Below are 14,822 nucleotides of genomic sequence, written 5' to 3'. Positions count from 1 at the left end.
AGTCAACTTATCGTAAAGCCTACCATCGCACCTGGAGCAAGTTGAGGAACTTTCACTCTGGAAAAACCAGGCTTGAGTACCATTATGACAAATCTTGGCCCTGGCTGTTCTGTTTCAGAGACCTTTGACCTCTCAGTCTCTTGTTAAAAACTTTTGTTCAGAAAGTAGCGCACATCTTTCCCCCTGCTCGCTCATTCTCCTTTTGCTCCTAGGTATCGCAGTCTGGTCCTCTCAGCTCTTCAGAGCCCGCCTTTTGACCTTTTCAGGTATATATTACCCTTTCTGATATTAACCACAAGGTGGCCTTTCTTGTTGATTATCACCTCTGCAAAGAGTCTCTAAATTAGCGGCCTTATTCTGTATGGATCAGTCTTTTGTTGCACAAGGACAAGGTTGTCTTGAGACCTCCCAGAGGTGGTATTTGCTTTTTGCATTAAAGCGGTTGTAAATCACTGGCCTTTTTTTTTCTGGGGAACCTGCAAGGTAAAGGCATAATATGCTAGTATGCATCACATACTAGCGCAGCCCTCAAAAATTACACTCGCCTGCTCGCATCTTGCGAGTGGATTTTGAGGGCTGGCGAGTGTGGCCTGCGGAGGGAGGGAGCACCTCTGGCAGCCTGAGTTGTATGGGAGCGATCGTAGGGGAAGAGATGGTTGATCAGAGCGCAGGGAACATAACAGCTTTCATTTCAATAGCAATGTGTTCCCTACTGCGCGCTGTCATATATAGCCCCTCCCCCTTGTCCGGTAAACTTTGATAGGTAGATCACCCATCCCAGGATTGGACAGGTGATCTGTCTATCAAAGTGCCTGGTAAAGGGGGAGGGGCTGTATATGACGGCGTGCGGCGGGGAACACACAGCTATTGAAATGAAAGCTGTTATGTTCCCCGCGCTCTGATCGACCAGGCGGCGGCGGCTCTCCTCTCTCTTCCCCTACACAGGCTGCAATGGGGACGCGTGGCTGCATTGGGGACGCGTGGCTGCATTGGGGACGTGTGGCTGCATTGGGGACGCGTGGCTGCATTGGGGACATATAGCTGCCATGGGAACACAGGCTGCATTGGGGACACATGGTTGCAACGGGGACACGTGGCTGCATTGGGGACACATTTATTTTTATAACTTAATTCTGCATAAAACATTTAAGTGTCATTTCATGAGATAATTTATGAGGGCGTGTTTAGGGGCGGGGCATGGTAAGGGTTGGGCGGGGTCTCTGGTGGCAAGTAACCCTTGAGGCCTGGCTAGTACAGTGGGGAGGGAAAGTATTCAGACCCCCTTAAATTTTTCACTCTTTGTTATATTGCAGCCATTTGCTAAAATCATTTAAGTTCATTTTTTTCCTCAATGTACACACAGCACCCCATATTGACAGAAAAACACAGAAGTGTTGACATTTTTGCAGATTTATTAAAAAAGAAAAACTGAACTATCACATGGTCCTAAGTATTCAGACCCTTTGCTGTGACACTCATATATTTAACTCAGGTGCTGTCCATTTCTTCTGATCATCCTTGAGGTGGTTCTACACCTTCATTTGAGTCCAGCTGTGTTTGATTATACTGATTGGACTTGATTAGGAAATCCACACACCTGTCTATATAAGACCTTACAGCTCACAGTGCATGTCAGAGCAAATGAGAATCATGAGGTCAAAGGAACTGCCTGAAGGGCTCAGAGACAGAATTGTGGCAAGGCACAGATCTGGCCAAGGTTACAAAAAAATTCTGCTGCACTTAAGGTTCCTATGAGCACAGTGGCCTCCATAATCCTTAAATGGAAGAAGTTTGGGACGACTAGAGATGGCTGTCCAGCCAAACTGAGCTATCGGGGGAGAAGAGCCTTGGTGAGAGAGGTAAAGAAGAACCCAAAGATCACTGTGGCTGAGCTCCAGAGATGCAGTCGGGAGATGGGAGAAAGTTGTAGAAAGTCAACCATCATTGCAGCTCTCCACCAGTCGGGGCTCTATGGCAGAGTGGCTCGACGGAAACCTCTCCTCAGTGCAAGACACATGAAAGCCCGCATGGAGTTTGCTATAAAAAAAAAAAAAACACCTGAAGGACTCCAAGATGGTGAGAAATAAGATTCTCTGGTCTGATGAGACCAAGATAGAACTTTTTGGCCTTAATTCTAAGCGGTATGTGTGGAGAAAACCAGGCACTGCTCATCACCTGTCCAATACAATCCCAACAGTGAAGCATGGTGGTGGCAGCATCATGCTGTGGGGGTGCTTTTCAGCTGCAGGGACAGGACGACTGGTTGCAATCGAGGGAAAGATGAATGCGGCCAAGAATAGGGATATCCTGGAGGAAAACCTTCTCCAGAGTGCTCAGGCCCTCAGACTGGGCCTAAGGTTTACCTTCCAACAAGACAATGACCCTAAGCACACAGCTAAAATAACAAAAGAGTGGCTTCACAACTCCGTGACTGTTCTTGAATGGCCCAGCCAGAGCCCTGACTTAAACCCAATTGAGCATCTCTGGAGAGACCTAAAAATGGCTGTCCTCCAGTTGTCAGGTTGGATGGTAAACGTTGGTGAAGATCTGCAAGGAGGAATGGCAGAGGATCCCCAAATCCAGGTGTGAAAAACTCGTTGCATCTTTCCCAAAAAGACTCATGGCTCTATTAGATCAAAAGGCTGTGTCTACTAAATACTGAGCAAAGGGTCTGAATACTTAGGAACGTGTGATATTTCAGTTTTTCTTTTTTAATAAATCTGCAAAAATGTCAACAATTCTGTGTTTTTTCTGTTAAAATGGGGTGCGGTGTGTACATTAATGAGGGGAAAAAATGAACTTAAATGATTTTAGCAAATGGCTGCAATATAACAAAGAGTGAAAAATGTAATACTTTCCGTCTCCACTGTAGCTCAGGACTTGAAATTTCAAGCCCTGTACTGTACTAGTACATTATGTTAAACTTACCTTAAAAGGAAGCCCCCCCTGCACCAAGAAGTCAGCGCTGCAGGGGCTCCCATCTTCACCCGTCTTGCTTCCAGGTTCGCGGACTCTGGCCCTGTGACTGTCCAAAGTCGTGATGATGTCACTCCTACACAGGGCTCTAAAGGAATGGCATGGGTGGCCGTTCCTTCAGAGCACATGCGCCAGTGATGTCACTGGCTGCATGTAATGTAAATATCTCCTGCACGGTGCATGTTTAGGAGATATTTACACTACCTATAGGTAAGCCTTATTATAGGCTTAATAGGTAAAAGCAAAAGATGGAAGTTTACTTACTCTTTAATCAGGACACTGTCTTTCTTTCCTTCTGTGTGTTCTGCTCCAAAGCATCTGAAGGAAATTTTGCTCCACTCTCGTTAAGAGTTTACCTCCCAAGCTACAGCCACTTTTAGGAAATTGGATTCACTATTTGTGCTTCCTGAAGATTTCTGCATGGTTATCGCTCCACCATTGCTACATAGATCAGGCAAGTTAATGGTAAGGCCTACAGTTGGAAGGATAGGGTTCCTCCATTCCTGATTAGCTACATTCTATTAGATCTGTTAGTGCTTCATGGGTTTTTGAAAATAGAGCATCTGTTTCACAGGCGTGCAACGTTGCCCTCTGGGCTTCTGTTAACACATTTATTAGGTTCTACTAGGTGGATGTTAAGGTCTACTCTGATGCTAGTTTCAGGTAAAAAAGAGGTGCACAAGCTGCCGTTAGTTGAACTTTTCATGACCAGTTTATTATGTGGGCCTGTTGGCATTGTTTGCTGTGTTGCCTACCCCTTAGGTAGACTGCATTTGGTCATGCCATTAGTAATTATATAAATCACTGTATTGTACAATTAAGAACACATGATTTTTTTTGACTTGCTAGAAAAATCTGTTTTCTCTTCTTATGATCTTCCCTGTTGCTTGCTACAAAACTGAGTCTAGTCTCTTTTTTGGGCCTGTCCAGTCACCTAGAGGCAGTTGCATATAATCCAGTCATAATGTTTTAAAGGAGCCTGTGTACTGTACTTCAAGAACATGATTTTACTGCCAAGTTTAAAGTAGACCTTCACCCATAAATAGCACTTCCTCTCATCTGTGCCCCCATCCTAATTGTAAAAAAAAAAAAAAGAAAAGAAAGAACAAACAGGGCTGCCACAGGCCTGAATGGTAAAAAAGAACAGATTCCGCCATCTGCACAAGCAAGGTGAATGGAGGAATCCCTTCCACTGGATCATAATATTCTGATACCTAGACTGGATAGGCTGTCGGAATACACTGAAACTTTTGGTTTTATTTGTACAAAACCCAAAGTTTTTTTTCACTTTTGCTTTTTTTTTTTTTTTTTTTTTTTTTTAAAGGGTATGTTTATTAAACTGCTATAAACATTACAGTGATTGCAATAACAAGAATTTTTTTTTGTGCAGTAATAAGACAAAGCTTATCAAACAAAATAGTGCACCAGTAGTGCAACTTGGTCAAAGATAGACAAAAGGAAAGAAGACATGCATTTGTTTATGAGTACCCGGTACTCTCAGTACTGTAGAACGAACTATAATGGTGACATATATCAGAACATCATAAAAAATAAAGGAATAAAAAAATGAACTGAACACGATGCAGCATATGGTAAAAAACAACTTTGGAATATAACATCATCAAAGGTTATTCTGGAGCAACGGTCTGTGAGTCTACCCAAGGGGACCAGATTTTATTAAATTTCTTTGGACAGCCTCTTGCTTCGTAAGTTAAATTTGTACATAGGAAGAGCCTTATTTACTAAAGTGAGCCAAAAGGAAAGGGAGGGGGGAGTCAATGACTTCCAATTTAAGAGTATAGCCTTTTTGGCATAAAAGAATAATAACCGTAAAATATTTTCCTCCCTGCAGGAAGAATATCTTCCTCAACATATCCTAATATACACCGTAGGGGATTACAAATATTAGGAGCATGGAAGACTGTGCTAACAAAGTCAGTTATTGTGGACCAGTAGGCCCGAATACACAGACAGTCCCAGACCATATGATAAAATGACCCCACATTCTCTGTACACTTGGTGCAGTTGGGAGATGCAAGCCTGCCCATCTGAAAAAGAACATAGGGAGTGTAGTAGGAGCGATGGAGGAATTTTGTTTTTCAACACTATCTCGGGCTGAAATGACCATAGGGGATTGTAGAGGTAAGACTTCTTCCACACCTCCATGAGATCAGGCAAATCTCAACACCAATCCGAAGCAGTCCACTCAAGACGTTTGGTGGTAGTATGTATCAAGGAGTTATAGTAGGTGGAAACTAGTTTAGAGTGATCCGAGTGAGATAGCATCTGCTCAAGTCTGGAAATTAGATATTAGCCAATCCAAATTGAGCAGCCGCCACATGCTGAATCTGCAAGTATCTGAAATACGCAGTGGCAAGTATATCATATTTACGTTGATAATCCACAAAAGATTTAAATGAACCTCCTCCATATAATTGCGCAACAGTCTTAATCCCATATTTGGCCCAAAACAGGCCATCTTCACGAGAACAGAATTTGCCTAGATGTGGGTTATGCCACAGAGGAGCGTTAGGGGAGACAGTACCTACATCCCCAGTCGGAATTAAATTAGAGGCCTTAAAAACCCGTAACTTCATAGCAAGAACCTCCCGTTTTTGCGTAGAGACTGCCTATGAATGCGGTTTTGTAAGGACTCATATGATGTGAGAATCGCTGCCTCTAAAGCAGTGGCCGCATTTTTGGTATCCAGATGAAAACACCAGTGCGCGTGGGTCAGTTGGGCAGAAAAATAATATGTTTTGGAGGTTAGACATGTCCTCATCTGACAGGGGTAGCTGCAATGTATCCCTGGCAATTCTTGCCTGTTTTCCCGCCCATATAAATGCCGTAATCAGAGAATCAAGATTTCAAAACCGTTGTTTAAGGATGTAGATCAGAGAATTACCCAGGACATAGAGGAAACGTGGCAAAAAAATCATTTTAAATATATTGATTCTACCTAGTAAATTAAGGGGTAACTTAGTCCAAGCCCTACATTTTTTTAATCTATGAATGAGAGGGAGCAAATTATCATCGATATATTTGAAATAGGTTGTTGAATAATTATGCCCAGATATCTGAACCTAGTAACCACCCTAGGGGAACAACTATTGGGAACACATTTAGCTGGATCAGGGTCCAATGGGAAAATGGTGGATTTCTCCCAATTTACCCTAAATCCAGAAAAATGTCCAAATTGCGTGATAACCTGCACAAGTGGTTCTATAGCCGGGGCGACAAAGGGCACCCCTGTCGCATGCCCTGGCCTATGGAAAAAGTGGCTGACATAGTTGTTGACACGTATGCGAGCATTGGGCTTAGAATACAGAAGGTGCACCCAACGAATGAAGGAGAGCCCAAATCTAAATCTGGCCAGGACTTCATACAAGTCGAATGCCTTGTGGGTGTCCAAGGAAACAACCAGTCTAGAGCTCATGTGGTCATGGGTAGCTTCAAAGAAATAAAAGTGTAGCGCTATATTCCACATCCACAAACATGTGTATCGCAATACATAAGTGCATATATAAGGTGGATACTACCAAAACATGTATGACCATAAATATGGATGATACCAAATGATTAAACAGTGTTGATCACATGGAAAATTAAATAGACGATAATAATGCTTTGTTATCAGATGTACCAGTGATTAGTAATAAGAAACCCGTGCTGGTTCCATGAACCAAACACCTCAAAAATAAAAAAGAAAAAAAATCATAAAACATAACAGTCCATATTGAGTATATAAAAAATGTGTGGAAAAAATAGTGAAGAGAACGTCACCAAAGGTCTATGGGGGTGATGAATGGCCAGTGATGGAAAAAAACTCCCAAATTCACAGATGGATGGTTTCACCAGATCTGGCAAGTGGGTAGAAAGAAGACCACAAGTGTGCAAAGATTTTACATCAGTGCCGGGGCCATCACCAGAAGTAGAGGAGGCTTACCGGAACTACATGACCTGAAATGGCGTACGCCAAACAAGTCAGAAAGGCTTAATAACCACCGATTCTGAGGGGTGCGTCTTGTCAGATGTCATCAACATATGGTGGAGAAAGGGGTAACAGCACAGCTTCATTCAGTGCTGGAGGTGCCGGAACTGCGTTCCCGCTCCCAATTTTTGGTCATGGGTAGCTGGCATGTAAGTGAACCATCTCCGGAGATTAATATAGGTGGAACTCCCAGGAATAAAACCAGTCTGATCCAAGCCAACCGAGGTGGTAACCACGTCATTGAGTCTACGAGCCAAAGCCTTTACCAGGATTTTAATGTCTAAATTAATTAGGGAGATAGGCCTATAGGAGGCACAAAGTGAACGATCCTTATAGGGTTTGGGAATGAGCACGATGAGCGCTTCTGACATAAGTGGGAAGACACCCTCTTTCATGAGACAGAAGGATTTCCTTGTACTGGCTATACCATTCAATAAGAAAGCCATCTAACCCTGGTGTTTTATTCCTGGCGAAGGAAAGCATAGCCACCTCAAGCTCATCGACTGTCAGTGGGGCTTCAAGCGCGGAGACCTGATCTGGGGAAAGTTTAGATAAGGGGATATTAAACAAATAATCATCTAATTCTACAAAAGTATAATGCACTTTAGATGTGTATAGGTTAGTATAGAAGTCTACAAAAGCCTGTACCACCTTGGTAGTCTGGATGACTGGTTCTCCCAGCGAATGGAGAATTCTGGGAATATTACAGGGCTGGTAATCATTTTTAGATAGAAATGCTAGAAGACAGCTGTTTTTTTATCCCCAAATCTGAAAATACATTGACTTTGATAAAGCAGTTTCTTTTGAGTACGTTCTAGGAGAGTGAGGTCTAGTTGTCTAGCCCTGTCCTTCCAGTCAAAGTAGGCGCCAGATGACGGGTCAATAGAGTAGCCACACTCCGATGTACGGAGGGCATGTTCTGCATCAGTTTGGATCTAGACGAGCAGCAGAGATGGTACTATGCATATTGGATTGCCAATAGGAGTTCATCTCTGTCTGGCACCTATCCTCAACCGAAGGATCAGCAAGCCACAAGGGACTCAATCTCCATATATTGTAATTGCAAGGTACCCCCAGTGCTAAATCCAACATCAAGGGAGAGTGGTCAGACGGCCCTGGGGAGGTACTTAACATCCAGTACACAGCTCAATAGTTCAGAAGATAAAAGACAGATATGTGATCGTGTTTTATGGGTTACTGAATGATAAGTATTCCTGTGGCTCTGCATATTTCCACATTCAGGCAGCCACCACATCAATTTTTTTTAGACATTAACAAAGAGTAGGGCTTTGTGTAGAGGACCCAAACCTATCAACGAAGCTGTCCAGGACTGTGTTAAAGTCTCTTGCGAACAGTAAAGGACCCTCAGCTACTTCTAAAACTATACCCATAAGGCATTCAAACCAGGTCTTAGTGAACGGAGGGGGGACATAGACATTCACCAAGGTATAAGGCTTACCGCCAAATTCCATGACTAATATTACAAAGCATCCTTGGGGATCTGATCTTAAATGTTTGATGAAGACAGGGGCCATTTTGAATAATAATATAGAAGTCCCCCTTGCGCAAGTGGACTACGTTGAATGGTGTGCAGAGGCAATTTTTGCTCTTTTGAGAGCCATGACCCTAGAGCCATGTAGATGGGTCTCCTGGAGGAAGAGGACATGGGAAGCATGGCAGGAAATGTATATTCATAATCCAAGGAGCATTTAATTTTCGAGTTCAGTCCCCGTACATTCCATGAAAAAACCCATAAGATACTCATGGAGGTTTAGAAAACTGTAGGTAATGCAGGATAGTACATAAACACATGCCCCTAGTGTATAGGAGGAGGCCTGCCTGAAGAGGGTGAATTGGCCAAAGTAGAGCATTAAGCAGACTCCAGCCCTCAGTGATACTTACAAAGTAGTAGTCCTGTATTACCATAGTTATTTATTTATGTAAATATATGTAATATGTAAAAAAACATTCCCACCCAGCTCCTAAACCCAACAATTGAGAGCTTTATCCCAAAAACTGAAACATGGTATGGAGAAAACATCGAGTAGTCCGTTAGAACTGATGTAGGCATCTATTGTCCAAAGAAATGTGAAAAACTTTATGAAACAACAAAATCCCGAGTCCAGGGGAGAGCTAGATTGTCCAAACTGAGAATCGTAGAATAGACAAACCCATAGTGGGGGATCAATCACAGACCATCAGGAGCCAACGTTAGAATTCGCAGGGAATAATAAGATTGGTATAAACACGAACATCCTGGGGCGTCCCGCATAGGTTGCATAAATGACCAAATGAAACAAAGGTCTGTGAATAAAAGTGGTAACAAGCGATCAGAGTAGTATAGCAAACCATAGATTCAGGGTGGATTGTGCTTGCCGGTGCGGCGAGGAGAGGAATGGCCCAAGGTATCCACCCAGCGTAAGGCATCATGAGGATCTGTAAAGAAATGGGTTTTACCATGATGAACAACCCGCAATCTGGCTGGGTAGAGCATGCTATAAATTATATGTTTATCCCGAAGCCTTTGTTTCACTGACAGGAAGTCAGCGCGCTGCTTTTTGCATGGCCGCCGAAAAGTCGGGAAAGATAGTAATGGGGTTCCCATAATATATTAGCCACGCTTGCTCTCTTGCTGCATGCAACACTGTTTCCTTATCCGGAAAATGGAGCAGTTTGATCGAAAGAGGGAAAGCAGGCGCACCCGGAGGGCAGAGGGCGCAACGGCACCCTATGGGCATGTTCGATGGCAAACATGGATGAGAAGTTTGCAGCCCCAAAAGTATCAGTGAGCCATTTTTCCATAAAAGATTTGGGTTGTTTACCACCTTTGCCCTCAGGAAAGCAAAGTAGCTAAAGATTGTTACGCCGTAGGCGATCCTCCATTAAGCTTCTTTGAGGTGGCAACAGAATGTTGTTTCAGTTCTGTCATCTGATGATCAAGAGGCTGTAAAGACTCTTCCAGGTCACTGATCCGTTGTTCAGCATTGGACACAATGCTTTATATTGTGTATATCCTGTTTTAAATAGGAGAGTTCCACTTTAACCAAGTCAATTTGCATTGTGAGAGAAGCATGACTGGTGCTGGATTGCTTCCATAATCTGGGACAGTGTGGGTTCTGCACCAGCAGCTGGAGGGTTAATCGCTTTATGAGAGAGCACAGCTGCAGCTCCAGGAGGAACAGAGGGCTCAGGGCTTATGGGAGAGCGCAATGGAGGGGAGTATGACTCACCCTACACAGGAGACAAAGGTTCAGTATGTGTCGGCATTGTGTGCGAGGTGGCTCTGTCTCCATGTCAGAACCACGTGATTTGTCTGCACCATCTTGGCTCTCTTCGCAGAGGAGGTGAGGCAGCTTATCCATCTGGATTTGTGAGTACGACGGGCTGATTTTCACCATGGCTGCTGCTCCTCTAGTGTCCCACAGGCAAGGCAAGCGTGTGGGCAGAGCCGAACGATCTCTCCGGACGGTAGGATCTGTGCAGGATTTAGATGTCGGGATGGAGCTCCATGTAGCTGCTGCTTACATCCGGAAAGACGACCATGCCCCCTGCTTTTGTTTAAAAACAAGTTTTAAGGGTTTCTTTGGCACCAAATGTCTGCTCAACCCAAAGTATGCACCCAAGTAGTACTTACTGGAGGCTCCCCATTATATACATGCATGTATGTATGCAGACATATTAAACTAGCAAGCTGTATATACATTTCAAGTAAAACTAAAGTGATATCACATATTCCACATACCTTATCAGGTGAGAAATCAAATTTTATTTTTAGACTTCAAGTCGTGTGATATAAAAAACCTTTACACACTTTATAACGACTTTCTATATTGATACAACAGTGTTCATATCATCATACAGTGAATACATACGGTTCATGAACTTAATAAGCTTCAGCTTATGTTCCAGAGAATCGATACAAAGTCAAAAAACAAAAAATATATACTTTTCAAGAGGTGATTAGCTTCAACAAAACACTTTTCTTCCAGATCCTGAAAACATCTTCCTTTTAAAGAATGTTTTTCCTGCAGACATTTGTATTTGTTTCATTTGACCTATATTACTGTAAACCTGAAAGTTACCAGGCCAAATGTCACTGGGTTACACAGGCCATATGTATGCCTTCTGTAACTTAAACATACTAATTTCTGCATAATTAGATTAAAGCCAGCTTTAAAAGAACAAGTCCAATGTGCATAGCAAGGTGCTGCAAGTAAAGTAAATGCTGCACCAGTAAAATGTCTAATAAAATTTGGTGCCCCAAGCTTCAGAGATGTTAAGGTGCAGAGAGGAAACCATGCAAGTATTGCAGGGTAGAGTCCATGTTTGTGACTTAGTGTCCAAGAGAAGAACTAAAGCAACTTTCACATAGCAGCTTTACATTTTAAATACTCTGTACATTACACAGTATATCAGCCTTGTGGTCTGATGAAGCTATCTAGGAGGCTGCGGTCGGTCTGTTGCCACAGACTTATTTTGGAAAAATTAAATCTAGCATCCTAAATGATTGACAAGCACTTAGCAATTCTCCAGTCATGGCTCATACAGTGTTTCTCTCTCTGGACTCCTGATCCATGTTGTGCTGCAGCTGGACCACAACACTTTGTGTATTACGTTCTTCATCGCTACTGTCACTGTCATCTGCGTCATCATCATCCTCATCCTCTTCCTCCTCAGAGGAAGACTCCGCTATGCTCTGCTGTGAGTGAGACTGGGATATGGCCCCGAATGACTGAGTACTGGCAGAAGGTGTGGGACGAAGCAATGGAGTATTTTCTGAGACATCGTTATCTTCCTGGCTGCTGTCTGAATCTGAATCAGAGTCACCTTGGGATGGGACAACCTTCTGTTTGCACACAGGACAGGTCTTCTTTGTCTTTGTTAGCCATGGGTCAACACACTTGCAGTGATAGGCTATTTATGAAAGAAAACATAATTACATTAAGCATTTACATTTCAGGTATTACAAGGTCAGTCAGCATCTTTCATAGAACTCTGCAATCAGAAAAATAAAGCATTAAGTGGATAGTATTTTTACCAATGGTTCATTATAGCTACAATGTTTACAACATTACAATGCTTAGAAAAGATCTGAAGCTGATTTATATGTAACCCCAACTTAATTCTAAACTTTAATATGTTTAAAGTAGATGTGAGGAATCACGTCATTAAACAACAAGCATATATTACATCTATAGATTCCTGCCACTGTCGTTCGCAGTGATGCTAGTGGCCCGTGCAAACGTAGCCTAAAGTGATTAAGATCTCTCCCTAGATGCCTTATTTTTCAGTCTAATCCACTGGCCACATGACCACCCCTGGACATTCAGTGATCTTGGTTATTGTGTTAGGAGGGTATGAAACTGCAGCAGTGATGTCACAATCAGTGATTTTAAATTCCAGCAGCCCTTGCCTCCTTGTGGACAGGTCAAAGAATAGGGCAACAAAGTAAACGTGCTGCATACTCACTACAAACCTCAGATAACATTGAGGTGAGAAAATGAGGATGTGTAGGTAAGCATTACTGAGGCCAGCAATGACTGACCTGGCAGATTTCATGTGGAACTTATGAACCCTTAGAAACAGGTTGAGGGTCTTGAGATGCAAAATGGGATGAATATCTCCATTTGCCTTGGGAACTGTAAACTGGTTGGAGTAAAACCCCTAAAAATATTTCGCATCCAGAATGGGGGCAATAATCCGCCAGCGAAGATCTGCTGAATAGAGATCTGCCTGTCTTTGCAGAGAGGACGGTCAAATTACAGATGGTAGTCTCTTGATACCAAACTTTGGACCTGAACATCTGAGATTTCTTAGGATAGGATGGTCCAAAATGCCGATCGGCATCCCTGGACTTGGAAAAGTAAGGACACCCTTTCATCGTTAACAGACTTGTTAGGTGTGGAGTTACAAGGATTCTGACAGAAGTGTACCCCAGGTTTTGGATCAAGGCCCGAGGGGGGCAGTGAAAGGCCTTTGTGCCCCATGTTGGCATGGTGTCGATCGTAGCATTTGCAGTGGCAAGGCAGTGTAGGACTGGCCAGAAGAGGGATTACTTTGACGCAGTTGGTTAGCTTAATATGTATCGCAATATATGTGAACTAAATATCCCTGTTTTTCATTGCATAGTTTGCTGGGAAGGGTGTAGCAGTATGCAGAGGGTCCATCCGGGAACTCTTTCTAGACACGGGAGCAGAAGGCCTGCTTGCAGGAGCACAAGCCTTCTTTTTCTGGAGGAGAGTACTCTTACCCCCCACGTGATCTCCTAAAGTACTTGTCTAGGGAGGTACAGAAGAGGAGTTTGCCTTCAAAGGGCTTCCACTCCATGAACTTCCTACACAGAATTTTCACTGAGCAGCATTACAACCAGAGGATCCTCTGTCTGTGAACTGAAAGGATGCTCATCCTTTGATAGCTGGCCATCTTCACAGCAGTATAAGGTTACAGGCAAAAGTTCTAGGTGGGGGTGGTGTGGGGGATAAAGGGATCAGTTAAAATGGATCCAGGATCACAGGCCATGTCAACTGAGCCCGAATGGGCGAGGCCCCCAGACTCCCTATCTCTGCCCTTGTGCAGTGCTCAGTGTAGGGGGTACTGACATCCTTCATGAGATGGAAAGCCTTCTGTGCCAGGCTTCATAGGCTGAATGTGATCCAGGTGGCATTCAAGGATTTCTTTGTGGGAGCTGAGAGAGCGTGAACAGAAAAAAGCACGCGTAGAGGAAGACAAAAAAGCTGTGTACATGCACAGTATGCCCAGGGAGTCTGTGCCTGCTCCATAATTGACCCATTGAAAAATGTTGCAGCCCATGCTCCTTTAAACCCACAGGAATTTGAGCCAGCACACTGGGCTGCTTTAAATGTACTGAGCCCCATTTATCATGGCAGAGCTCTTCAGTAATGGAGCAGGATTAAAAGGGACGTGCCCACATCCTGACTTTGCCTTCTTGGATGGGCATACTCCTGAAGGGGTCTTCAGAGATAGGGCTCTAACAGCTCTGGACCTGTGTAGCACCCTGTGACTCAGCGTAATGCATGACGTGCCAAGGTGAGCACCCACGCAGGATCCAGTGCCTGAAGCAACATTACAGGCCAGCTCCGCATCTTCTTCAAGACAGGGTCCGGGTACAACCCCCCAAAGCTCAGCCAAGAAGTCAACAGATTTAAAAAGCTGCACATGAAATGGCTATGGAACAACTACAGCTTTATAGAATCCTGCAAACAAAACACCAGCAAAAAAAGGGACAAAGGAATTCACTTAGAAGAGAAAATATCCCTCAACTAAAGACACTAGAAAAAAAAAAACTGAGGCTAGCTGGGAATGTAAAAGGGATGACCCCGCAGCTTTATTTTTTGCCAGTGTCCAATCACCTGAAGGTAGGTACCTATAATCTTTAATTATGATGCCATGTCCTGTACAGTTTGATTAAGAAACATACTCCCCTTCCCAGCGAATCCAGCTGCAATCTGCTGCCACAGGCCAGGTCCAGCTCAGTCATCATTCCTTCCTGCGTCGAGAGCCTCTCTTCTTGGTTTTTGCAGCTAACCCCCAAGAATGCGCCACTAGGTCCACCCATCCAGATGCTCATGCAGCCTTCTGGGATTTTTTTACGGGGATATTCCAGGAGGCTGCAGGTGCAGGCATGTGTATATTCATGCCTAGAATGGCAGTGGGGCCATAGTGAAAAAATAAAAATAAATGTGAAAAATGGGTTTTATATATTGCAGCGTGAAGGAGGGCAGGGAAGAAAAAGTTAAATTGTGTAGGTTCACTTTAAACATCTGTGCTCACTGCAAACAGTAATGAATACCACAAGCAAACGTTCTAGGTGGTGGTGGTGGATAAAGGGATCCAT

At 43.6% G+C, this 14,822-nt stretch overlaps 1 protein-coding gene across 2 annotated transcripts in view; it reads right to left on the bottom strand.

The window, feature by feature from the left end:
• Window positions 1-10,710: 10,710 nt before the first annotated feature.
• The window catches only part of RNF13 (ring finger protein 13), a 177,705-nt gene continuing 173,593 nt past the window's right edge, over window positions 10,711-14,822 (bottom strand). For both annotated transcript variants that reach the window (XM_073625980.1, XM_073625979.1), the window contains one exon: window positions 10,711-11,881. In XM_073625980.1, coding sequence (XP_073482081.1) covers window positions 11,508-11,881 — 374 coding nt within the window. In that variant the 3' untranslated portion in view covers window positions 10,711-11,507. The remainder of the gene's footprint in view (window positions 11,882-14,822) is intronic.

This window comes from Aquarana catesbeiana, linkage group LG04 (assembly GCF_042186555.1).
Source record: "Aquarana catesbeiana isolate 2022-GZ linkage group LG04, ASM4218655v1, whole genome shotgun sequence".
Classification (NCBI taxonomy): Eukaryota; Metazoa; Chordata; class Amphibia; order Anura; family Ranidae; genus Aquarana; species Aquarana catesbeiana.
Note: the sequence above shows the minus strand (reverse complement) of the source record. Positions and strands in the feature narration are given on the sequence as shown.